The sequence below is a fragment of the Cnephaeus nilssonii genome (genome assembly GCF_951640355.1).
Source record: "Cnephaeus nilssonii genome assembly, chromosome: 16".
In the NCBI taxonomy this organism is placed as follows: domain Eukaryota; kingdom Metazoa; phylum Chordata; class Mammalia; order Chiroptera; family Vespertilionidae; genus Cnephaeus; species Cnephaeus nilssonii.
The window spans coordinates 18382043-18408631 of NC_137087.1; the positions used below are offsets into that span (position 1 = coordinate 18382043).

At 37.9% G+C, this 26589-nt stretch overlaps 1 protein-coding gene across 2 annotated transcripts; it reads left to right on the top strand.

Annotated features, from left to right (window-relative positions):
* The first annotated feature begins 80 nt into the window (after positions 1–80).
* Positions 81–26255, top strand: ECD (ecdysoneless cell cycle regulator). 2 transcript variants are annotated; one of them, XM_079792940.1, is made up of 14 exons: positions 81–433; positions 1465–1682; positions 4845–4962; positions 7356–7443; positions 7530–7708; positions 8967–9159; positions 9912–10040; positions 11905–12033; positions 13547–13632; positions 20541–20647; positions 20780–20963; positions 22572–22639; positions 24435–24649; positions 25964–26255. In XM_079792940.1, exons 2-14 carry the CDS (start codon positions 1478–1480, stop codon positions 26192–26194), a joined length of 1932 nt encoding a protein of 643 aa, XP_079649066.1. In that variant the 5' UTR covers positions 81–433; positions 1465–1477; the 3' UTR covers positions 26195–26255. The 2 variants fall into 2 exon arrangements, with proteins under 2 accessions (XP_079649066.1, XP_079649067.1); XM_079792941.1 differs by having other exon boundaries at positions 88–233.
* The last annotated feature ends 334 nt before the right edge of the window (positions 26256–26589 follow it).

Sequence of the window (26589 nt, forward strand, 5' to 3'; positions counted from 1 at the left end):
AGTGACGAAGGCATCGCGCACCTGCCTAATGCTCCCGCCCCAGCGCAGCAGTGAGCACGCCGGGGGTTCCGGCGCGGAGCGGGCCTCGGGTTCCAGACGGATGTCTGGGCTGAACCTGGGGGCCAGGCTTTGGCGGCTGCTAGCGGTTCCCGGTTCCCGACCAGCTCACGCGGTGGGAGGGGCGGCTGAGGAAAGGTGCCGCCGCGGAGACGTGTCGGAGAGGCCCTAGAACCGTAAGAGGAATTGGCTTCATTTTGTCAGACGGAAGGAGGGAGCTTATCTGAGTAAAGAGCCAGAGACTGCAAGCCAGGCCCCTGCTGCCCGGTCGCTTCTCTTTTCTGTGCTCCCGGTTTTGTCATCTGTACCATGAGGGCTTAGCTCGAGTGACCCTCAAAGTCCCTTCTAGTTCTGACACGGAATTCTTCACAATCAGGTGTGCTTGGCATTAGGGGGTGGTTGGGTGGGTGGAATTCCTGTCTGTCCCTCTGGGTTGAAAGGCCAGATGATGATTTGGACAGCCTGTGATGAAAGGAAGTGTCTGGAGAGAAGATGCAGGTTCCTCTCCATCTCATCTTATTAGTCCGATAGAAGGCCGAGTAGATACAGAAATCGGATCACGTGGGCCATCCAGGGCTGTGCCATTGTTTACAAAGCCTCACCTGGCAGCAATAATAAACTACTTTTGTTTGTAATGGAAACTCTTAGAAGATAGATATCTACCACCTCCACCTCCTGGTAGGACAGAGCTGTGTCCCCCCCAACCCCTCCCCCACAAGACCTGAAAAGGGGGCAAATTTTGGACAGGTAGTTGTAGGGTCAAGAACCATGGGCAAATTGTTTTGGGATAAGACATGAATGTTTTGTAGTTTTTAATCCCCCTATGTCATACAGTGTTTATAAAAGAGTTAGGCAGATTGCTTTTAAGAGGGTTTAAATAATGAAAAGTTAAATTGGGGAAGGATTCTAGAGATGGTAGAGTAGCAATTTAATTCTACAATTAAAGAAAAAGCCCCAGAAAGAGAGAGTACCGTGCCCAAAATGACACAATTAATTGAGTGGCAGAGCTGCGACTTTGGATAGTATTTAAACAGAAGATGTTAGTGCAGTGTTCTCGAAGTGTGTTTGTTACACACGCCACTGCAACTACAAGGGCAATTTTTATTTTATTTTGTTCTTACATAATTTGGGAATGTGATACTGGATTCCCATTCATTGTATTATATCACAAGTTCCTGTAACATAATTTTAAGTATAAAGAACATAATTTTAAGTACAAAACTGTCATTGAAAGAACATTAAATAAATGTTATTATATTTGGTAAATGATAAAGGCAAAAATCATGATGATGGTATGTGGATAATTGAATTTTGGAAACAATGTTAATGGAATCCCCTAATTCAGGGAATGGTATATTGCTTCTACATTGTTCTAGATGGTTTATATTATTGAAACTTTAAATGTAGTTTTCAAAGAAGAATGGAGGAGAATATGAAGCTTGCTACAGTGGAAGATACTGTGGAGTACCGCCTGTTCCTGATACCAGATGAACCAAGGGATGCAGAAAAACGCAAGGAGATTCTTCAAAAGTATATTGAGAGAATAATGACCCAGTTTGCACCTATGCTGGTCCATTATATCTGGCAGAATCAGCCTTTCAATCTCAAATACAAACCTGAGAAAGGTAAGGAAGTCTCTTTTACTTATTTTGATTTGATATGGTGGTGTTTAAGGTCATTCTGATAACAGTGATGTATAATAGCCCACAGTTTATTCAGTGTTGTGAGGAGATTTAGATTAGTGATGCTTGCCTATATTAAGGTAAGCCCTTAAAAATTTTTTTTTCATTCGTATTGATGAAAACATTCTAATAGTCACTACCTTAGGAACTAAGCAATATTATTAAACGTGGGGCTATTCTTTTAAACGTTACTTTTTTTATGCCACAATGTATCTAGGTACCTATGCTAAATAGATTCAGGCATCTTTAGCTGTTACTCTGTATTTCTCACTATTTCTCACTATTGATGGTGTGATTAGTAGGCTGCCTTGTTTTATATGGTTGTTTTGGGTAGTGATCTAAGAGTGGCTCTGCCTGTCTTATAAAGAGAAATAATTGGGCTTTATAACCATTATTTGCCACTTAGAAGCATTTTGAGATTTTTCATTGTCTTCCCTGTGTTGTTGGTTGTTGAGATCTTACCTCTAGAACCATGGATAGGTGACCAGGCTCTCCTTATACAGTGATTTATGTGAGGTCTTGTTTCAGATCAGGAGCATAGCATCGTGTGAGACCCTAAGTCTGGCTCTCAATTGGTTGTCAAATGTCTTCTCTAACTGCTAATTTTATTGAATTTCTATTCACTGAAATACATGTGGTATTTATTGGCAAGAACACTGTCATGTTAATGCAGCACATGCAAAACCAACTCTTTTTTCTAGAAAATCATTTTTATCCAGTGTTTTCTCATCTTGCTTAATGGCTTTTCCATCTACCTAGTTATCCAAGTTAGTTAGTCATTCAAAATCATGCTCAGTTCCTCACTTCACCATGTTCAGTCAGGGACTAAGTCCTAGTGTGAATACTCCTAAAATGTGACCCCTTCTCTACATCTGTTAGGCTACAGTATAGGCCTCTTTTTTTAAAAAAAATAAAAATATATTTTTATTGATTTCAGAGGGGATGGGAGAGGGAGAGATAGAAACATTAGTGCTGAGAGAGAATCATTGATCAGCTGCCTCCTGCACACCCTACACTGGGGATTGAGCCTGCAACCTGGGCATGTGTCCTTGGCCAGAATCGAACCTGGGACCCTTCAGTCTGCAGGCCAACGCTCTGTCCACTGAGCCAAACCAGCTAGGGCTGTATAGGCCCTTTTTATCTCTTCATCTGGAAGATTATGATAGCCACTTAACTAACCTCTCCAGTTTAGGCATCTCCAGTTTCCTCATACTGTTAAATTTACTTTTGAAGAACACTAATTTGATCATGTCACTCACCTGCCTAACATTTTAAACAGCTCCATGTTGCTTCTGGATGAAGTTCAAATTGAAGTTTAATGTATCAGATAGAGATAGACACCCTAATTGGAGTTTCTCTAGCTTAACAAATTTGGGAGGTCTGGGGTGAGGATAAGGAGAGTTGACTGGGCTCTTCTTCCCACCTGTTTTTGCCATGGCAGCTTTTGAGACACTCCACCATGCACTTGTTTGACCTCATTCTGTTAATGTGGTATATTGCATTGATTGATTTTCATATGTTGAACCATCCTTGCATTTCAGGATTATATTCCACATGGTCCTGGTGTACAATCTTTTTAATTGTTACTGAATTCAGTTTGCTAGTATTTTAATGAGGATTTCTGCATCAATATTCACCAGGGATTTTGGTCTTAGTTTTCTTATATTGTCTTTTGTCTGGTATTAAAGTAATGCTGGCCTCATAAAGTGAGTTTGGGAGTATTTGCTCCTCTCCAGTGTTTTGGTAAGTGTTTGAGGAGTGTTGATGTTAATTCTTTTTTATATGGTTGGCACAATTCTCCAGTGAAGTCATTTGGTCCTGGGCATCTTTTGTTGTTGGGAAATTTTGATTACTGATTCAATTTTCTTACAAGTTATATGTCTGTTTAGGTTTTCTGTTTTTTCTCGACCAGACTAGATAGATTGTGTGTTTCTAGGAATTTACCCATTTCTTCTAAGTTATACAATTTGTTGATATACAATCATTCATAGTGTTCTCTTATGGTCCTTTTTATTTCTGTGAAATAGGTGATAACATCCCCTCTTTCATTTTTGAGTCTTCTCTCTTTTATCTTAGTTAATCTAACTAACATTTGTCAATTTTGTTGATCTTTCTAACAAACCAACTCAGTTTATGTTGATTTTTTTCTATTATGTTTCTGTTCTCTATTTTATTTATCTCTGATCTAATCTTCATTATTTCCTTCCTTCTGCTAGCTTAGGATTTAGTTTGTTCTTTTCTAGTTCCTTAAGGTGTAAAGTTAGGTTGTTGATTTGAGGTCTTCTATAATTATAAACTTCTCTTTTAGCACTGCTTTCACCGTATCTCATAAGTTTTGGTATGTTGAGTTTTTGTTTTTATTTCCTCAAGATATTTTCTAATTTATCTTATGATTTTTTCTTTGACCCATTGGTTGTTTAAGAGTATGTTGTTTATGCCCGGCCGGCATGGCTCAGGGGTTGAGCATCAACCTATGAACCAGGAGGTCACAGTTCAATTCCCAGTCAGGGCACATGCCTGGGTTGCAGGCTGGATCCCCAGTGTAGGGCATGCAGGAGGCAGCTGATCTCTACAATCAATGATTCTCTACCATCATTGATGTTTCTATCTCTCTCTCCCTCTCCCCTCCTCTCTGAAATCAATAAAAAGAGTATGTTGTTTAATTTCTACATATAATTGGATACTTGTTTACTAGTAAAAATTCTGTTCCATCCAAATCTAGCTACCTAATATTCGCAGAACCTCTGTGCCTTTGCACATACTATTCTGTCTTTCTGGAAAGCCTACTTCTTTCTGGTCATTCCTCTGATGAGCATAACTCAGATATCACATCCTTTATGTTCACATAGTCCTCAGTGCATACCTCTGTTTATCATCTTGTTTTGAGATGGCTTGGTTGTCTATCATTGTTGGGGCCCTCAGCTCCTCAAGAATAGGCTTCCTGTATCTTGTTCAGATACACGGAGCTGGGGATTGCAACCCCAGATCCTAGTATAGTCTCCAGAGCACAACCAATGAATGTTTGTATAATTGAATGATTATTTGTATTTTTATTTGCATTGGCAAATTAATTTGGTTATATGATTACTTTTCTCTTGTTTTTAGGAGGTGTTCCTGCTCATATGTTTGGCATGACAAAGTTTGGGGATAACATTGAGGATGAATGGTTTATTGTTTATATAGTAAAGCAAATTACAAAGGAATTTCCAGAATTGGTAGCAAGGTATTATAGTTATTTTATTCTTGTAAACTATGACATTTTTATTCATTTAGTAAATATTTTTCTGTGGTCTGGTAGAAATTTTACAGATATGGGGTGATTTTAAAATGACTTGTGTGTTTCCTTCCTTTTCTTTTGTGACTTCCTTTCCTCGAGGAAGAATGAAAGTATCAATGGAGAGTTCACCTTCCAAAATATTTCAAACAAAACCCACTGGTTTTAGGTTTTATTTTTTTTAAATTCTCATGAAAGAACAAATACACATGGTAAATAAAATTCAAACAATACAAAGGGTGTACTGCTTTGATTTATCAGAAGTAATCATCATCTGATTTCTTGTAGATCTTTAAAAAATAATTCCATATACACATACACATCCCACGTATTTCACAGATATCTTTACCATGTCTTTGTCTATTAGACAATAGCTAACATTTTTTGAGAAATTATATGTGTAAGAAATTCAGAGAGATATCAGTGAACAATTGTGTAGAGAGCAAAGTAAATTCTAATTCAGTTTTAAAAAATGGAAACTGATAGTTCTCTGTAATGACTGAGTTCTACCAGCAGAGGGCGTTTCACCCACTTACCGCTTGTCCTAGTTTCTTAGCCCTCAAATTCTGATCTTTTTCTATCCACCCAAACTCTTCCCCAGCAGAACAAAAAGAAAAACAACAAATTTGAAAAATTTATATAACATCGAAATTTCAAACATACGTAAAAGTAGGAAAAATGAATTCATGCGTACCCATCACACAGCTTCAAAAATTATCAACTCATGGTTATTCTAGCTATACCCTTCCCCTACTTCCATATCACATAAGATTATTTTAAAGCAAATCTCCAATGCTATGCCATTAGGTCTTTAAATACTTAAGGAAGGAAGTCTAAGCGATACGAACTGTTATTTTAAACACTCCTGCCCTGGCTGGTATGGCTCAGTTGATTGGAGTGTCTTCCTGTGTACCAAAAGGTGATGGGTTCAGTGCTTGTGGGAGGCAACCGATCATGCTTCTCTCTCTCTTTCTCCCTTCCTCTCTCTCTAAAATCAATGAAAAACATGTTCTGGAGTGAGGATTTTAAAAAAATCAAATAAATAAATAAAAATAAACACTACTATCACACCTACAAATAATTAGCAATAATTTCTTAATAAATTATAGCATTTTAAATGAACAAACAAAATATATTAGTTTCTGTCTTTACAAGTATAATAAAGAGAGGGCAATACCTTTTAAAAAAATGTTTTTATTGATTTCAGAGAGAGGAAGGGAGAGGAAGAGAGAGAGAAACATCAATCTGCTGCCTCCTGCACACCCCCTACTGGGAATCCAGCCTGCAACCCAGGCATGTGCTCTGACCAGGAATCAAACCAGTGACCTCCTGGTCATGGGAGAGAACGCTCAACCAACTCAGCCACACCTGGGGCAGGGGGCAATACCTTTTATGTGCAGATTCTGATATTTATATATTGATGGTTCATATATAATCACCAGGCCTATAAAAGCTCTTTAAGTTGTAGGCATTTTAATATATTTTTATATATTATAAAACATATATAAAATATATAAAATATATATATTATAAAATATGTATAATATATACTAGAGGTACGGTGCACAAAATTTGTGCACTTTGGGGGAGTATCCCTCAGCCTGGCCTGCACCCTCTCACAGTCCAGGAGCCATCAGTCAGACATCCTTGGCGCTGCAGTGGAGACAGGAGAGGCTCCCGCCACCGCCACTGTGCTCACCAGCCATGAGCCTGGCTTCTGGCTGAGCAGCGCTCCCCCAGTGGTAGTGCACTTACCACCAGGGGGCAGCTCCTGTGTTGAGCATCTGCCCCCTGGTAGTCAGTGCATGTCATAGCACCTGGTCGTACCACTGTTCAGTCGATTTGCATATTTGCCTTTTATTATATAAGATATCTCTCCCTTCCTCTCTGAAATCAATAAAAATATATTTTAAAAATAAAATAAAAGTAATGCAAATGAGGCAAAATAAAATGATCTTTTAAGGCCCAAATAATACCTCTTCTATAAAGAGTTAACTAGTCTTGTCTATATGTGATTTTTTTTCTTTTAAAACCCTATAGTACTTTGTATATTTTTTCATACTTTTGTCTACTTTTATTTATTTGTATACTTATTTTCTCTCCAACGCCCCCATACAATCTTATAGTCTTTTTCAGTGAAGTGTTCCATATTTAAAAAAGCAAACTTAGTATCTTAAACATTTGCTTTAACAATAGCAATCTACACACTGTGCATACCTAGATATTTACTAAGATGAGTGAAAAAGTGTATTAGAATAAACAAGTATATTAATAAAAAATCTGTTTAATTACTGGCAAATATGTGCTTTATGAATGCAAAAGTGGAACTTTTTTTGCATTAGGATTGAAGACAATGATGGTGAATTCTTGTTAATAGAAGCTGCTGACTATCTCCCTAAATGGTTGGATCCTGATAATAGTGCTAATAGGGTAAGTATACACAAATTTGGAAAACTTAGGGAGATATAATCATGTTGTAGTGCCTAGTATGAAAACTAAAATGTAACATTTTGCAGGTGTTTTTCTACCATGGGGAATTGTGCATTATTCCTGCACCGAGGAAACCTGGAGCAGTGTCCTGGTTACCGACTACACCCCCAACAATCCCACAAGCACTGAATATAATCTCAACACACCCAGAAAAAATTTTGGCTTCAGAATCTGTACGAGCTGCTGTGAATAGGCGTATCAGAGGGTAAAAAAAAATAAAATTTTCATTGCTAGTCAAGGAGCCTTATGCTTTAGGGCAGTTCATATCTTCCATTGAATGTAGAATTTCACCTAGATTAATAATAATTTTCATTCTGTCTTCATTCTTCATGAAATTGACTACCAAATTATACTTAAACTAGAGGCCCAGTGCACGAAATTCGTGCAAGGGTAGGGTCCCTAGGCCTGGCTAGTGATCAGGGCTGATCGTAAGGTGATCGGGGGGGACCCCACTGGCACCCGCCTTGGCTGGCCTGGGGCCTGCGGTCTGGGGGCAGCTCCTGCATTGAGTGTCTGTCCCCTGGTGGTCAGTGCAAGTCATAGCGACCGGTCAATTTGCATATTGGGCTTTTATTATATAGGATAATTTAAAATCAAGAAATAATATATTTTTTTAATTCCCATTTAAAAGTGTTATAATCCAGTCCGAATATTTTTACGTTACTTACCTTAGAAAGTATTATTTATATCTATAGATTAAAATTTTGAGGGCTTTAGAAATAAAAACTTAAGGGAGCAAATGTGCTCAGGTTTTTTCAGTGGTTCTGGGGTTATATGTGGAATTCTTTCATCTGTGTGGAACACTTTAGCTTCTATTCAGAAGAGAAAGCCTAGATCTAATAACATAGTAATTCAACCATTCGAATTTCAGTACTTATTAAATATTTAGCACTACCAGGTCTTACCAATATTAAAAATTTCTTTTAGCGCTGGCCAGTGTGGGTCAGTTGGTTGGGCATCATCCTGTGTACCCATAGGTTGCCGGTTTGATTCTCAGTCAGGGCTCAGTCCCCAGTAGAGGGCATGCAGGAGGCAGCTTATCGATGTTTCTCTCTGTCTCCCTCTCCCTTCCTCTCTCTAAAAATCAATTTTAAACTATTTTTAAATAAACCTCTTATCTTTGTTTCAGTATATTTTGTACCATTTTCTAGAAGAATAAACTTTGATTTTATCCTTGTTCTAAAGTATAATAGAGTAAAAAAAAAAGTATAGTAGAGTTTTTGTTTTGTTTTTATTGAACCACCTTAGTCCTTTTTTAAAATATTCAATTTCCTCCCAATTTTTCTTTTCTCTTCTCTTCTTTCCTGCAGTTTTTAGTATATATAGTATTTTTATCTTTAACTCTTTTGTCACTCTATCTCACAATTGATGAACCAAGATAAGATGTTAAAGAGAAATAAATGGTATAAAAATTCTAGATATTTACATATTATAAAGTTAAAGTAATTATGTTCTTGTCACAGATACCCAGAAAAAATTCAAGCCTCCCTCCATCGAGCTCACTGCTTCCTTCCAGCTGGCATTGTGGCAGTGCTAAAGCAGCGCCCCCGACTGGTGGCCGCAGGAGTCCAGGCCTTTTACCTGCGGGACCCCATTGACCTGCGAGCCTGTCGTATTTTCAAGACATTCTTGCCTGAAACACGAATAATGACATCGGTAAGATATCACTCTTGATCATTTCGTTTGTCTCACTGAAGAGTTAAATGTTATTTTATTTGTTCACTCGAAAAAGTTGGAAAAACTCTGTTTCCTCATTGTAAGTTAATATGCTTTTTTACCCTTTTTTCTTTCCTCCCATCCAGTGAAAGATTTCAAGAGACCTGACTCCCTATTTTATATCCCAGTGTTTCCTAGCTATTTTTGATCATATTGTCATAACATAAAACATTTCATTTCTTGCCTGGCCAGTATGGTTCAGTGATTGAGTGTTGACCTATGAACCAGGAGGTCACGGTTTGATTCCTGGTCAGGGCATGTGCCTGGGTTGCAGGCTCAATCCCCAGTAGGGGCTGTGCAGGAGGCAGTCGATCAATGATTCTCTCTCATAATTGATGTTTCTCTATCCCTCTCCCTTCCTCTCTGTAAAAAATCAATAAAATATATTAAAAAATAAATAATTTTAAAAAAGAATTATTTTTATCTTCTACCCATCAAAATTGCCATATGATGTAACTAATAAGAATTTCATTAGTGATAACTAAAAAGCAGACAGTGAGGGTAAATTTTATGGCATGTGAATTATATCTCAATAAAGCTACTACTATGAAATATTGGCAGTGAATAGGTAGGGTCTTTGCATTTCATATGAATATGAAGCTCATAAATGAAGCTATTGTTATTAACTATGAAATAATATTCAAATTTTAATTTTAAGAAAAGACTTATGTCTTTTGTGTCTCAATGTCTAGGTCACCTTCACTAAATGTCTGTATGCACAGTTGATGCAACAAAGGTTTATGCCAGACCGGCGGAGTGGATACCAACTGCCTCCTCCATCGCATCCCCAGTACCGAGCCCATGAATTGGGCATGAAGCTGGTAAAGTTGAACAGGAAAATTTTACTTTCTTCCTATGTCTATAAGGGCTCTTAAGAGAATAATGGCACAGCATATAAAGTTTAGAAATATATCCTATTTATGCAAAAATGTGGTAAAACATTTCAAATGAGAAGGGAAAATGGATTATTCAGTAAATGATGATAGGACAACTGTGAAGCCATCTGAATATTACAGTTGATTCCCTCACACCTGTACCAAAGTAAATTCCAGTTGGACCAAATATTTAATTGAAAAAATTGAAACCATAAAATTTGAAATTTTGATAATCTTTGTAGGAAAGGCTTCTAAGCATTACTTGAAGTCATAAGCTAGAAAAGATTGATAAATTTGATTATGTAAAAAGTAAACATTTCTGTGTATGAAAAAAACCCCATATATAAAGTCAAAAGAAAGTAAACATGGAGAAAATATTGTATTTTCAATTTAAATGACAAAGCTGATTTCTCTAATATATTGTGTTCCTACAAGTTAATATGAAAAAATGCAAATCAATTAATAAAAAATGTTCAGAGACATAAAAAGATAGTCCAGAGAATAGGAAATATACAGATTTTTAATCTAAACATGAAATATGTTGACCCTTTCTCATATAATAAAATAAATGCCAATTAAACCTACAAAGTAGTATTTTCACCATTTGGTAAGAATCAAAGAGTTTGATAATACATACTGGATTAGTAAAAATATATAGAGAAAGAGATAGTACTATCAAACATTAATGGGTATATAAATTGATTCATTGTCTTGGAACAAAATTTGTCAGTATCCTTCAACATTTAAAATGCACAAAGCCTTCTTCTCAGCATCTTCACTTCTAGAAATCTATCCTCCATATACTTTGCATGTTCACAAAGACATCGAGGATACTCATGAAAACATTGTTTGTAGTAGCAAAGATTGAGAACTACCTAAATGTCTATTAGAAGGGAAACATAAATTATGGTCTATCTATGAAATGAGGTGAATAAACTTATGTGTGCTCATAGAAAATGATCTCCAAGGCCTATGACAAAATGAAAAAGCAGGTTTAGAGCAGTGTGTATGTTGCCCTTGAGTGACAAAAGGGATGGAGCAGGAGGATGTGCATACACAGATACACCCTATCCGCTTGAGAGCATAGAATACTTCTGAGGTGATGTGCAACATCCGCTTCCTCTGCAGTGACCAGGGAAGCTTCCTGTTTGAATTATTTTGCCATGTGCATTTATATTTTTTAATGAAAGGATTCTTAAAATGAAGTGATTTTTCTCCCTTTACTATGTCTGAGACCATGATCAATTCATTGATAATTTCTGTTTGACAAGAAGCCTGCAAGCCTTTTTATAAGCAAACAAGAAATAAGTTTAAATTCTAGTTTAATCATCAGCAAGAAAAGAAATCTCTCTGAGCCCTAACTGGTTTGGCTCAGTGGATAGAGCGTCGGCCTGCGGACTCAAGGGTCCCAGGTTCGATTCCGGTCAAGGGCATGTACCTTGGTTGAGGGCACATCCTCAGGAGGGGGTGTGCAGGAGGCAGCTGATTGATGTTTCTCTCTCATCGATGTTTCAAACTCTCTATCCCTCTTCCTTCCTCTCTGTAAGAAAATCAATAAAATATATTTAAAAAAAGAAAAAGAAATCTCTTTGAAGAGAACAAGAATCTTGTTTTGTATTATTTGCGTTCCCGCTATAATTTTTAGTAATCTATGGAGATTGAGAAACTTGGAAATAAAGTCAGATTTTTCATAAACTTTAAAAAGTGTTATAAATGTCCATATGTTCTTGTGTCCAGTCACCTAATTCTTGAACATGTCTAAAGGGAAAGAAAGTAACCTAATAATAAAAATATTATTTGTTCCATCTAGGCTCACGGATTTGAGATTCTATGCTCCAAATGTAGCCCACATTTTTCTGACTCCAAGAAATGCCCTGTGACTACCTCACCACTCTGGGCTGGCTTCCTTGACAGTCTGAAGAAGAACAATTACTTTAAGGTAGGACTTGGCCATGCATTTTTAAATTGTACTGTTCACGGAAAATGAAGCCAGTGATTCAGAGTCCTATGGTCCAAGTTTAATATGGAACATAATTATAAGAGCTAGAATTTAAAGGAACCATTCTAATTCAGTGGTAATGAGGGGGTGCCTATTAATCGTTGCCAGTATTAGAAAAATTAATAACATTTCTCTAAAGTGATAAAAATTATTATTTGTATCAGATGAATGATTGTCACAAATCTGTAAAGCAAACATGAAGAAATAGCAAAATTAGCAAAGATAAGGACTTAAAAAATTACAAAAAACAACTAGTAAATTTATTTTAAAATATTCACTCTCACAGTAGTAGAGATATGCATATGAGCACAATAATAAAGACTGTTTTCATGTAGGTAAAAAGGATATGAGTGGTATTCAGTGTTGTTGAGAGTATAGTGAAATTAATACTCCTATACATTGCTGGTAACATTGTAAATTAATAGAATCTTAACTACAAAGTAATTTAGTAGTGTGTCCCAAGAACTAAAGAAAGATTAAAACTCAGAGCCTTCATTTTGAACAGTCTATTTTAAGGAAACATCAAAGCAATAGAAAAGTCCATACAAATATGATTATAAAGATTATATTTTTAAATTTTGTATTGATTTCAGAGAGGAAGGACGAGGGAGAGAGAGAGATAGAAACATCAATGATGAGAGAGAATCATTGATCAGCTGCCTCTTGCACACCCCACAACCCAGGAATCAAACCGTGACCTCCTGGTTCATAGGTCAACACTCAACCACTGAGCCACACCAGCCGGGCTATAGTGTATTTTTAATGAGTGTAAAATATTAAGTATGAATGCCACTGTAAGCATGTGTGTGAAAAACAAATGATAGTTAAGGTGGGATTATACGTTTTTTTTGGTTCTATTTGTACTTATAAATTACTGGTTAATCAATGATTTCTTAATAATTAATTAATAGAAAATGGTAGAAAACCTTCCAAATTGGGAAAAGACCCTTAACAGTGAAAATGATTAGGAACCATTACATCTCACGCAGTCCCTTATTTGAAGAAACCAGAGCCCAAACAGCTACATTAATGACAAGACAGGGACTAGGACTCAGGCCTCATGATTCCTGAGCAGTGGATCATGTTCTGCCTCCCTGAAAGTTGCTGGTAAGCAGGTCGTTTTAACCAGTTAACTGCCACGCATCCAAAATGGAAACCATTCCCACACGCCACGATATTTTGAATTTAATTTAAAAAATCAATTTGCAATGAAATTATAAAAATAAATATATTACTCACAGTTTGGGTGTGCTTGAATATTTTCAGCTGAAAATTCTCATGAAAAATGATTTTAAAGTTGGTCAGGGCTGCCACTTAGGGAAAACATTTTTTTTTTAATAGACGCACGTGGCATATGGAAGGTCTGCCACCGGCGTCTACAGACGCCTATGGTGTACAGTGGGTCAATGACACTGTGTAAATAATGTTCTGACAGGTTATTATTATTTTTTAGGGACTGATAGAAGGTTCTTCCCAGTACCAGGAGAGACTAGAAATGGCAAAGAACTACTTCCAACTCTCAGTAAACCGGCCAGAAAGGTGAGCTTATCACTACTTAATCATGGCAGCAGAGAGGTCACTGCCAGAAGTTAACGAGTTACTTACTCTTAAGGACAGTTGCAGAAGTTGGAGTTTACATATTTAGATAGTTAATGGCAAGTATCATGATTACTGAAGGGCTTGGGGCTGGGAGAGAGGAGGTGTGTGCATTTGATCCCTGGCACTGGTAGCTATTACCATCATCGTCGGATAATAGCTAACATGACTTTAAACCCATTTCATTCCCCCTTACAACCCTATGAAATAAATATGATTGTTCCCTATTTACAGCTGCGAAGCTGGGGTCAAGAGAGATTAAGTAATTTGCCAAACGTCACACAGACCTAAGGTTCACACTCAGACAGTGTGGTATCCAGCCATGTGCTTAATTCCTGTGGGAGTTCTGGGCTGTGGTTAGCTATTTTAGGAAGGTCTAAAACACAGGATGAATCCCTGACTGATTTGGCTCAGTGGATAGAGCGTCAGCCCGTGGACTGAAGGGTCCCGGGTTCGATTCTGATCAAGGGCATGTACCTTGGTTGCAGGCTCTATCTCCAGTAAGGGGCATGCAAGAGGCAGCTGATGGGTATTTCTCATTGATATTTCTGACTCTCTGTCCTTTCCCTTCCTCTCTGTAAAAAAATCAATAAACATATATTCTTAAAAAATAAAATAGAGGATGGAGCAGGCACTCAGCTTCCAAATCAAAACTCAACATTTTTACTATTGGCAAAAAATTGCATGTAGCTTAAATGTCTAAAATTTCAATTATGTTGCAGGAGAGACCTTCATTCCCTCAATCAGGATAGTTTCTAAACAGTTTAAAACCAACCTCACATCTCCCTCCAGACCTATTCTTGAATTTCCAATTTTTTCAATAGCTGAATTAATATCATAGACTACCTCCCACTGTCTTTAAAAAAAATTTTTTTTTATTGATTTCAGAGACAGGAAAGGAGAGGGAGAGAGAGATAGAAACATCAATGATGAGAGAGAATCATCAATCGGCTACCTCCTGCATGCCACCTACTGGGGATTGAGCTGGCAACCCAAGCATGTGCCCTGACCAGGAATTGAACCGTTACCTCCCATTCATGGGTTGACGCTCAACCACTGAGCCACACTGGTCGGGCCCCACTCTCTTTTAATAGGACCCCCATTCTCCTATCACCCAGATCTCTGGGCTGTCCTTGAATCTGAGACCGCAGATCCTGTTAAATATCTTGTGTCTTGCATTCCTTTCTTACTGCCCAGCTCCACTAATTACTTATTCCTTGAGCTATGACAATATCTATGTGTTTCTCAACCTCTAGTTACTTTCTCTTTCAATTCAACTATTAGAGCCAGGAGAATCTGTTTGAAATAAATCTCCTCTCCTAAAAAGTATTTGAGATTGTGATAGTGAAAAATTACACACAATCTAAGTGTCTATCAATAGTAGATATATGAATTACAATGTCTTTATTTAGAGATTAGCTAAATATACATAAATCTACTTTAGAATTTCACAGTCTCAGTACTGTTTACATTTTGGACCTGATAATTCTTTGTTGTGGGTGACTCCCCGGTGCATTATAAGATGCTTAGCAGCATCCCTGGCCTCTACCCAGTAAATGCCAATCGGATTCCCTCCACCCCCAGTTGTGGCAACCAAAAGTGTCACCACACATTGTCAAATGTCCCCTGGGGGACAAAATTGTCCCCCGTTGAAAACCACATGTATATCCATTTATTCAACAAGTAAATTTGGATATCTCCTATGTGCTAGACCCTGTTCCGGACACGGGATCCCAGTAAACCCAAAGTCTGCCTGCCCTTATAGAACTTACATACTAGTGTGGTAGAAAGATGGTAAGCCACTACATGATATTAGATGGTGATAAGTGCTTTGAAGAAAAAGCTTTCTATGGAAGAGAGAAATGGGCTGCTATTTTAGCTAGATTGGTTAAGGAGGCGCTTCCAATGAGAAGAGACCTGAGCGAAGTGAGGGAATGAGGCATATAGGTATTTGTGGGAATAATGTTCCAGGTAAAGAGAACAAACAGCAAATACAACAGAGAAATACCCCACAAACACACACAGGGGCCCAGAATGATACTTGTTAGAGTAGAGAGTGGATTGGAACCGGTGGTGCTAAGTCATCACAGGAAACATTAGCTTTATACACTGAGTGGCCAGATTATTATGATCTCTGAACATATAATAATCTGGCCACTCAGTGTGTGTGTGTGTATGTGTGTGTGTGTGTGTGTGTGTGTGTATATATATATATATGTATATATATATATATATATATATATGTATATTAGAGGCCCGGTGCATGAATTTGTGCATGGGTGGGGTCCAGCTAGCCTGGCCAGGGGGAGGGGACATGGGCAGTTGGCCGGCCTGCCTGCTGGTCAAACTCCTGGTCGAGGGGACAATTTGCATATTAGCCTGTTATTATATAGGATATACACTGAGTGGCCAGATTATTATGTGTTCAGAGATCATAATAATCTGGCCACTCAGTGTATATGTTTTAATAGATAAAAGCATGGCTCTGTGCACTGAACAGTTGTAAGTTCAAGTCCCATTCAGGGCACATACCCATATTGCAGGTTTGATCCCCAATTGGGGTGTGCACAGGAGGCAGCCGATCGCTGTTTCTCTTTTTCCCTCTCCCTTCCTCTCTCTCTAAAAATTAATAAAGACATATATTTTTTTAAAAGTACATATACATGTTACTAGTTTGATTTTTTCAATGTTAAATATATAAATGTAATCATGTATTTAGAAGTAAATATAACAATATTATAATTCTAGGTCGTAGGAATATGGACATTTGTTATGTTATCTTTTGTACTAGTTTGTATTTTTCAAATCTCTTAAACTAAAAGTAAAAATAGCAAAGAAGTCATCATTGATCACTTGCTGCTTATTTCATTGCGCCCAAACTTCTTTTTTTCCCCCCAAATATATATATATATATTTTTTTATTTATTTTTTAATATATTTTATTGATTTTTTACAGAGAGGAAGAGAGAGGGATAGAGAGTTAGAAACATCGATGAGAGAGAAACATCGATCAGCTGCCTCTTGCACACCCCCTACTGGGGATGTGCCCGCAACCAAGGTGCATGCCCTTGACCGGAATCGAACCTGGGACCCTTGAGTCCACAGGCCGACGCTCTATCCACTGAGCCAAACCGGTTTCGGCCCAAATATATTTTATTGATTTTTTACAGAGAGGAAGGAAGAGGGATAGAGAGTTAGAAACATCGATGAGAGAGAAACATCGATTCACCTGCCTCCTGCACACTCCCTACTGGGATGTGCCTGTAACCAAGGTACATGCCCTTGACCGGAATCGAACCTGGGACCATTCAGTCCGCAGGCCGACGCTCTATCCACTGAGCAAAACCGGTTAGGGCGCGCCCAAACTTCTTATCCTTTTTAGGCTCTCTGTGCTCTCATCCTAGTCCATCCATCTGTTCAGCCTCGTCTTCCACACATAAGCCAAACCAAATGCCACTTGCTCTCCAAACATATTCCTCACTTCTCTGCCTCTATACAAATGCTCATTTTTTCTCTTGCCTAAAGCTTCTCTGACCTGTCTTACCTGTCAAAATCCTCCCCATTCTTCAAGGCCCAACTCAATTACTTCCATTCTCTTACTTTTTTTTTTTTTTTTTTTTAGCTTCTCTGCTTTCATCTCAGTGAATGAGTTTCCCTAGCATGTGGTATTCCTGTATGATTTTATATTTTATCATTTATAATGATTATTGTATATTTCTTTTTCCTTCCCTAGTCATATTCACCTAATATGGAGTAGGGACAACATTTTTATCACCAATGTGATTTAGCAAGGCATGCAAATATTTATCAAATGAAGGCAAGTTCATTATATAACTTGATTTGTTCCTTTCTGAATAGTTCAGACAGTGTTCTGTCAATTTATATAACAAGTCACATCACCGTCATAAAATAGCTCACTCATGTAAACAATCTCAGTGCATATTTCCTCATCAGTTTATAGTAGGAGGAGCACAAAATAGTGTCAGAAGGCTTGATTTCAAGCTACTTTCAGCTGTCGCCAACCTTTTGGACCTCACGGACCACCAGTTGGTGACCGCTGAAATGACCTCCCAAAAGTTATAGAACTCACTGGACTCTGATTTTTCTCATCTTTAAAATAGGATAGTAATTAGAGGACTGAATAAGAAAATGTATTTTTTAAGTACTAATCTAGCATATAATACATGTTAGATTACTTTTTGTTCATACTTCCCGCTGGGTTTTCTTTTCCTCATATATAATATAAATACAAACTGAAAAAGTTGTTATACTAGACCAGCAGGTTCATATGGGACTCTGTTTTTAATTTTTGAGGAACCTCCATACTGTATTCTGTAGTGGCTATACCAATTTACATTCCCACCAAATGTGCACAAGGGTTCCCTCTTCTCCACATTCTCGCCAACACTTGTTACATCTTGTCTTTTTTTTTTTTTTTTAAATATATTTTTATTGATTTCAGAGAGGAAGGAAGAGGGAGAGAGAGATAGAAACATCCATGATGAGAGAGAATCATGGATCGGCTGCCTCCTGCAAGTCCCCCACTGGGGATCGAGCCCACAACCCGGGCATATGCCCTTGACCAGAATCGAACCTGGGACCCTTCAGTTCGCAGGCCAGCGCTCTATCCGCTGAGCCAAACCGGCTAGGGCACGTCTTGTCTTTTTGATAATAGCCATTCTAAAAGTTATGCAGTAATATCTTATTGTGGTTTTAATTTCCATTTCTCTGATGATTAGTGATGTTAAGTACCTTTTCATGTACCTGTTAGCCATTTGTACTAGTATATCTTCTTTGGAAAATATCTATTCAGCTCCTCTGCCCATTTATAAAAATTTTTAATTGAATTTATTTGAGTGACATTGGTTAATAAAAATAAATAGTTTTCAGGGGTACAATTCTATGATACATCATCTGTATGTTGTATTGTGTGTTCAAGCCCCAAGTCAAGTCTCCTTCCATCACCATTTATCCCCTCTTTACCCTCTTCTGCCTCCCCCACCACCCTTTTCCTCTGGTAATCGCCCACCACCCTTTTCCTCTGGTAATCTGTTGTCTATGTCTGTGAGTTTTGTTGTTGCATGTTTTTTTTGTGTGTGTGTATGTGAGGTCTTTTTGTTGTTTAATCCTTTCGCCTTTTTCACCCGTGCTGTTTTGATTATTATGGCCTTATAGTATAGTTTGATATCAAGTAGCATGATTCCCCTGACTTTGTTCTTCTTTCTCAAGATTCCTGTGGCTATTCGGGTTCTTTTATGGTTCCATATAAATTTTTGGAATATTTGTTCTAGTTTTGTGAAATACACTTGCTAGGAATTGTGTTGAATCTATAGATTGCTTTGGGTAGTATGAATAGTTTATATTTGCTTCCACTTATTTGTATCTTCTTCAGTTTCTTTTTCAGTGTCTTATAATTTTCCAAGTACAGGTCTTTTACATTCTTGGTTAAATTATACCTAGGTATTTTTTCTTTTTTTGATGCAATTGTAAATGGGATTGTTCTCTTAGTTTCTCTTTCTGATACTTCATTATTGGTGAATAAAAATGCAACTGATTTCTAGATAATAATTTAGTATCCTGCTACTTTACTGAATTCATTGATCAGTTCTAGTAGTTTTTTGGTGGAATATTTAGGTTTCTCTATAATCATGTCATCTGCAAATAGCGACAGTTTTATTTATTTCTTTTTACCTTTGCCCATTTTTTATTTTTATTTCTTTAAATTTATCTTTATTGTTGCAAGTGTTACAGGTGTCCCCTATCCTCCCCCCATTTTAAAATTAGATTATTTGGTTTTTTTGCTTTTGAGTTGTATGAATTCTGTATATATCTTGGATGTTAACCCCTTATCAGATACATGTTTTACAAGTATATTTAGCAGGTTGCCTTTTCATTTTGTTGATGGTTTTCTTTGCTATATAAAGCAATTTTTCTTTGAGCTTTTTTATATTTTAGAGTTGTTGGTAAATTTTATTTGAGAAAAGGAGGTCTGTATCTTTTTTGTTAATCCTCATGGGAAGATATTTTTCCATTGATTTTTAGAGAGAGTGGAAGAGAGAGAGAAACATCGATGTGTGAGAGAAACACTTCTTTTGGTTGCCTCCTGCATGTGCCCTGACCAGGGCCCGGGACAGGGAGGAGCCTGCAGCCAACATACATGTCCTTGATTGGAATCAAACCTGGAACCCTTTGGTCTGCAGGCCGATGCTCTATCCACTGAGCAAAACTGGCTAGGGTGGGGTCTGTATTTTAAAAGCAAATTAGACTAAGTAATTCCTTTCAACTTTAAAATGCTATGTTTTTGTGATTATTATTCTGAGTGAGTGCTCTTATTAAAAAAAAAACAACTAGAGGCCCGGTGCATGAATTTGTGCACCAGTGGGGTCCCTCAGCCTGGCCTGTGGGATCAGGCTGAAACCAGCTCTCAGACATCCCCTGAGGGGTCCTGGATTACGAGAGGGCGCAGGCCAGGCCGAGGGACCCCACCACTGCACGATTGGGGCTGAGGAGAGACGCAGGAGGTTGGCCAGCTGGGGAGGGGCTGCGGGAGGGCTCCAGGGCGTGTCCGGCCAGTCTTGCTCAGTCCCAATCAGCTGGTCCCCAGCAACAAGCTAACCTACTGGTCAGAGCAGCTGCCCCCTGGTGGTCAGTGCATGTCATAGCGACTGGTGGACTGCTTAACTGTCTGCCCCCTGGTGGTCAGTGCACATCATAGTGAGTGGTTGAGTGACCTTAGCATATCATTAGCATATTACGCTTTGATTGATTGAACAGACGACCGGTCGACCGGACACTTAGCATATTAGGCTTTTATTATATAGGATACTAGTCTTTTTTTCTTTTTTTTATAGCTCTCTTGCTATGAGCCCAGGTGAAGAAATCTTGACCTTATTACAGACATTACCATTTGATATCGAAGAGCTTAAGAAAGAAGAAGCTAATCTTCCTCCAGAAGATGGTAAGTGATGGGTCAGGAGAGAGCAGATAGGTTAGGAAAAATTAAAACATTCCACTAATTCTCATAGGGTCCTTCCCCAAGAGAACCTTTCATGTGAATGTGGTATGGCAGTATCACGCTTTCTCCTTTCAGATGACCAGTGGTTAGATCTCTCACCAGATCAGTTGGACCAGCTACTGCAAGAAGCTGCTGGCAAAAAAGAGCCAGAAGAGCCCATTTCCAAGGAGAAGGAGCACTACGACTTAACTCAAGTCTCAAAGAGCATGAAAGCTTTCATATCCAAAGTCTCCACGCACAAAGGAGCAGAGCTGCCTCGGTAATTTGTGTTAAAGTATATACCGAAATAGTCATAACCACGCTGTTAAGTCATCCCTCACTGCCAAGCGCACACTTCCTTTTTTTTTTTTTTTTTTTAAATATATTTTATTGATTTTTTACAGAGAGGAGGGGAGAGGGATAGAGAGTTAGAAACATCGATGAGAGAGAAACATCCATCAGCTGCCTCCTGCACACCCCCCACTGGGGATGTGCCCGCAACCAAGGTACATGCCCCCGACCGGAATCGAACCCGGGACCCTTCAGTCCGCAGGCCGACGCTCTACCCACTGAGCAACACGGGCCAGGGCAACACACTTCCTTTTTTAAAGTAAATGATTTGTAATGCTTTGTTTCCCTGTTTTGGTATCTAGTAGCATAACTTACTTATCTGGAGTCAGAGTTCTAGTAACCTTATCCTTTGCAATCCTTGAAGTAAGCTAGAGAGACCACTCAGCATATCTAAAAGCCACCATCTCAGAGCTGTTAGGGCCACTGTGCACTTTACCCTTCAACCTTTACTCAGAACCTTATGGGCTCTTCACATCTAGCTCTCAGCAAGCTCAGACTTCTCATCTCCCACCTGCAAGCATATTGGAGGCTTCAAACTCAAAAGAGTGGGAAGAAATAATAGAAGGATTGGGAAGTTATATTTGGCAAGTAATGGGGGAAAAAAAGGTAGATGGAATTGTTACTTGCACAGCAAAAATATCTTTATCAATGTTGATGCTGTGGAGCTCATGATATGATTACAATTTATGTTCGATATTCTCTCTTCAAAACAGTAGGGGTAAAGGAAAGTTTGTTCTTAATAATTTTTAAAGATTTGGTTCTTAAAGAGAACTTTTTTCAGCTATATCTTGTAGGAGTTTGAAAAGGGTGGGTAGATCCTTAAATGAACTTAAGTTAAATGTGCATAAACAAAGTGCAATTTTTACTTTGATTTTATCAGTATTTCCCATTTCTGTTGCCCTGCAAGACCAGTAAGTATAAGGATTTTTAAAATTTAAACTACTGCCCAGCTGGTGTAGCTCAGTTGGTTGAGCATCAGCCCAGGCACCAGAAGATTACTAGTTTGATTCCTGGTCAGTGCCCATGCCCAGGTTGTGGGCTCAATCCCCAGTAGGAGGTGTGCAGGAGGCAGCCGATCAATGATTTCCTCTCATCATTGATTTTTCTATCTCTCTCTCCCTCTCCCTTCCTCTCTGAAATCAATAAAAAATATATTTTAAAAAATATATATATTTTAGCCCTGGCTGGTTTGGCTCAGTGGGTAGAGTGTCGGCCTGCAGACTGAAGGGTCCCGGGTTTGATTCCGGTTGGGGGCACATGCCTGGGTTGCAGGCCCAGTCCCGGACCTGTAGGAGGTAACCAATTGGTGATTCTCTCTCATCATTGATATTTCTATTTTCTCTCTCTCTCCTGATTCTCTATCATCATTGATGTTTCTATCTCTCTCTCCCCTCTCCCTTCTTCTCTGAAATCAATAAAAATATATTTAAATATATATTTTTTAAATAAATAAAATTTAAACTACCAGTTTTCCTTGTTGCACCTCTTTTGAAGAGTTATGTTCTAGATAAATTGTTTTCTTCCTTTAATTTTGCAGAGACCCTTCTGAAACTCCAATCACTTTTGATGCAGATTCTTTTCTTAATTACTTTGATAAGATTTTAGGTAAGTTACAGTGTGATGTTTGTTTTCATTTTGAAACTGTAAGTAGTATGGGTGGGCAGTGGAGCATTAGATCTCTCAGAAGACAAAACAATGCTTTCTCTTCATAATTTTGAGTTGCTTTCAACAATGAATTCCTGCCGTCTTGAATGATTCTGCAGAGGATGTTTAGCTCAGTGCTTAACATAGTAGTTGCTTATTAAATTACTAGAGGCCCGATGCACGATATTCATGCAAGGGGCTTGGCCCATCACCCGGCTGCCTCGCAGCCCCACCCACTGGTCGTTCAGGAAGGTCGTTCCGCCATCTGGTCTAATTAGCATATCAGCTCTTTATTATATAGGATTTGTTGAATGAGTGAATGCTGTGTGTTAGAGTTTACCTTAGCTTCCATATTATATTATTTTTTCTCTTATAATTACTGCACTTACACACTAATAATAGATCAAGAGCCCAATAAGAGAAATCAACAATGGATATAAAAAGGCATAGCCTTGAAGAAGAAATATAGTTAATAAATATTTGAAAATAGTTAACTGTTTCTAGTATGCAAGTAAATACACAGTAAAAATAAGAGGTTACTTTTTTTGCCCATCATATTGGCAAAAATTTAAAAGAATGATGATAACCAGTTTTCTCACCGGTTAGAGAAATGAGCACTGTTCAAAAGTGGGGGAGGGGAGTGTCAGTCATCTTTTCTCAGGGCAATTTGGTACTCTAGAATGTTTATAACCTTTGACTTAGCAATTTCGATTCCAGGAATTTACTCTATGAAAAAGATATATGTGCTAAGATGACGATTGCAGCATTGTAGTAGCAGAAAAATTGGAATATCCTAAATGTCTATCAAGAGGGAAATGGTTAAATAAATTATAGTACAGTTGACTCTTGAACAACATGGGACTAAACCATATGGGTCCACTTACATGTAAATACTGTAAATGTATTTTCTCTGCCTTATGATTTTCTTAACACTCTTTTCTCTAGCTTACTTTATTATAAGAATATAGTATATAATACATATAACATAGAAAATATATGTTAATCAACTGTGCATGTTATCAGTAAGGCTTCTGGTCAACAGAAGGCTATTAGTAATGTTTTTGGGAAGTCAAAAGTTTTATGCATTGCTCAAGGGTCAACTGTATACCCTATTATGAAATATTTAATATTGAGGACAGAGCTGCATGGATGAAGGTCTGGATATCCACCAAACTGTTAGAAGATGCCTAACTCAAGGAAGAGAGTGAAATGTGAGGCAGTAATTCTGAGCATCCCATCTGCATTCCCCTAGCCTGCCAAGACAGTAATTCTGTATGGCTTGAATGTTCACATCAAAATGTATTTATGCAGCCCAGCTGGTGTAGTTCATTGGTTGAGTAAGCATTGACCTGTGAACCAAGAGGTCACAGTTCAATTCCTGGTCAGAGCACATGCCTGGGTTGTGGTCTTGATCCCCAGTAGAGGGCATGCAAGAGGCAGCTGATCAATAATTCTCTCTTATTGATATTTCTTTCTCTCTTCTTTCCTCTCTGAAATTAATAAAAATATATTTTTAAAAAATCTATTCATGCATATCATAGCTTTTAAATTTTATAGTGAACTAATTTTTAAGAATTGAATCTTTCAGTTCAGCTTGTGTACTTTTCTGCAAATACCTTTTTCTGGAACTGATTTTTGTGAAGGAGTTTGCCTGTGTATATTGGTTCTTTTCTGCAAATAATATTCTAAGTCTTTTGAAAGGTGTAATCACTCAAAAAATTTTTTACCAAGTGGCATTTTCTATGTTGGGGTGTAGGACCAAGGCCTCCTGAATCGGACTCCGATGACCAGGATGAGGAAGACTTTGAAAGTTTAGAAAGTGATGATGACTTGGATTTTGAGACACAGGAGCCCGGGGAAGAAGCATCTGTAAAGGGAACACTTGATGATCTCAAGTCATACATGGCCCAGATGGACCGGGAACTGGCACATACCAGCATTGGCAAAAGTTTCACCACCCAGAAGCAAATGGTATGTGTGTGTTTAACTCCTTTCCCTTTCTGGGTCTATTACAAAGGATAGCTAAAAACATATTTTATCTTGTGGTTTTTTCTTGTTTGTGATAAATTTGATTTTTTTATTTGGAATAAATAAGAATACTAATTTTTCCTAACTCTGGTTGGATGATGGATTATTAACTTTATTTTCCTAAAACAAGCTTAATTATATTACTCTGTTATCTATCAGGATTTGAAATAATGTCATGTGATGTGTTGAAATTAGTATGTGATACTACGACTAAGAGCTTACATTGATTTTTTTTTAAAAGGAGAAATGTCTCTAAAAATCCAAATATTTTTCAAGTCTTAATAGTATTTGATTTGTAAGTTTCCCTAATTTAGAGCCAAATGTAGAATTCATCTCCCATTCGTGTTTTGATCCTACTGATTATACCAGCACTGTCTAACACTAGACAAAGAGGCATCTCATGGATGAGTGTTTGAAATCCATCTCTGCCATCCACTGTGACTATCCATTAACAAATAATCCTCATGTCATAGAACCAAATGAGACAACAGTAAAACCCATAATGGACCTTAATTAATGTTATTCCCTTGCTTTGATCATCTAAACCACATTTAAAATTATAGCCACTTTTAATATTGCCAAAACCTAATAAAACCATACATTAGATTTATCTAAAGCAGTGTTTCTTAAGTGGTAGTGTGAATATGAGCCACCTAACCATATTAAAATATAGATTCTGGTTAAGTATGTCTGAGGTGTGGCCTCAGATTTTATGTTCCTAACAAGCGCTGAAGCGGTGCACAAGGACCACTTTGAGTAGGTCAAGTTGCATCTTTCAAATCCTTCCTCCAACCTGTGAAATCAGAGGCTCTAGTAACTGTTCAGAGTCTCTGTGGTTCAACTCTAAAAAGCGTCAGGTTTTTACTTTGCTTTTTCATTGGAAAAAAGAAAGGAAAATTTAGTTTCTTTTACTTAGAAAAAAATTTAGATTATTTTAAAAAATGTTTTTGTTTATTTTTTAAAAACTGTTAGGCACCGTATAAATGTATGTCTTTACCCTGGCTATCTCCCTTAGGCTATTTCAAAATAGGGAAGAAAGTCATTCAATTTGTAGAAACTTTTACTCGAAAGAAGTGTATTATAATCTTTGGAACGAAATTTTAATATATGTGTTAAATTACAGTTTATTAGACTTCGTTTTTACTTTCTATTAAGAATAATTTGGAATTCAATTTTACATCATTGGTTAGCTTTGCATTGTAACTACCACAACCTATTGACATATTATCCCATGATTTTCTTTCTCTCCATGAAAAGGAATCTGTAGCCCAGACTACCAATAGCAATTCAGATGAGGAAGATTCTGGTGCAGGAGAATCTGTGATGACACCAGTGGATGTAGACCTAAACCTGGTGTCAAACATACTGGAATCGTATAGTTCCCAAGCTGGACTGGCCGGACCTGCTTCCAACCTCTTACAAAGCATGGGAGTGCAGCTGCCCGACAACACCGATCCCAGACCCACAAGTAAGCCAGCGAAAGATTGACCAGCACATCTAGCCTGTCGTTTCTCTTTTTAAATAAATATTGAACCTGAGTGTGCTCCTTTCTAGTTTAGAGTACTCATTTAGTAAAAAATATTTCTTCAGCCCTAACCGCTTTGGCTCAGTGGATAGAGTGTCAGCCCCCGAACTGAAGAGTCTCTGGTTTGATTCTGGTCAAGGGCATGTACCTTGGTTGCGGGCACATCCCCAATAGGGGGCGTGCAGGAGGTAGCTGATCGATGTTGATATTTCTGATTCTCTATCCCTCTCCCTTCCTCTCTATAAAATAAAAAAAATGTATATTTTAAAAAATATTTCTTCATTACAAGTTTCACAGGTTGACTTCTCAAATGTTGCCCTCTCTGCCAGGGTCTTTGTGATCTCCAAGAGGCTGCACA

Excerpts from the sequence above, each read along its gene's own strand:
- ECD (XM_079792940.1), top strand. The coding sequence starts at position 1,478 with ATGGAGGAGAATATGAAGCTTGCTACAGTGGAAGATACTGTGGAGTAC. Across the intron at positions 7,709-8,966 it reads GTGAATAGGCGTATCAGAGG|ATACCCAGAAAAAATTCAAG; the intron begins GTAAAAAAAAAT and ends TTCTTGTCACAG. Across the intron at positions 24,650-25,963 it reads TCACCACCCAGAAGCAAATG|GAATCTGTAGCCCAGACTAC; the intron begins GTATGTGTGTGT and ends CTCCATGAAAAG.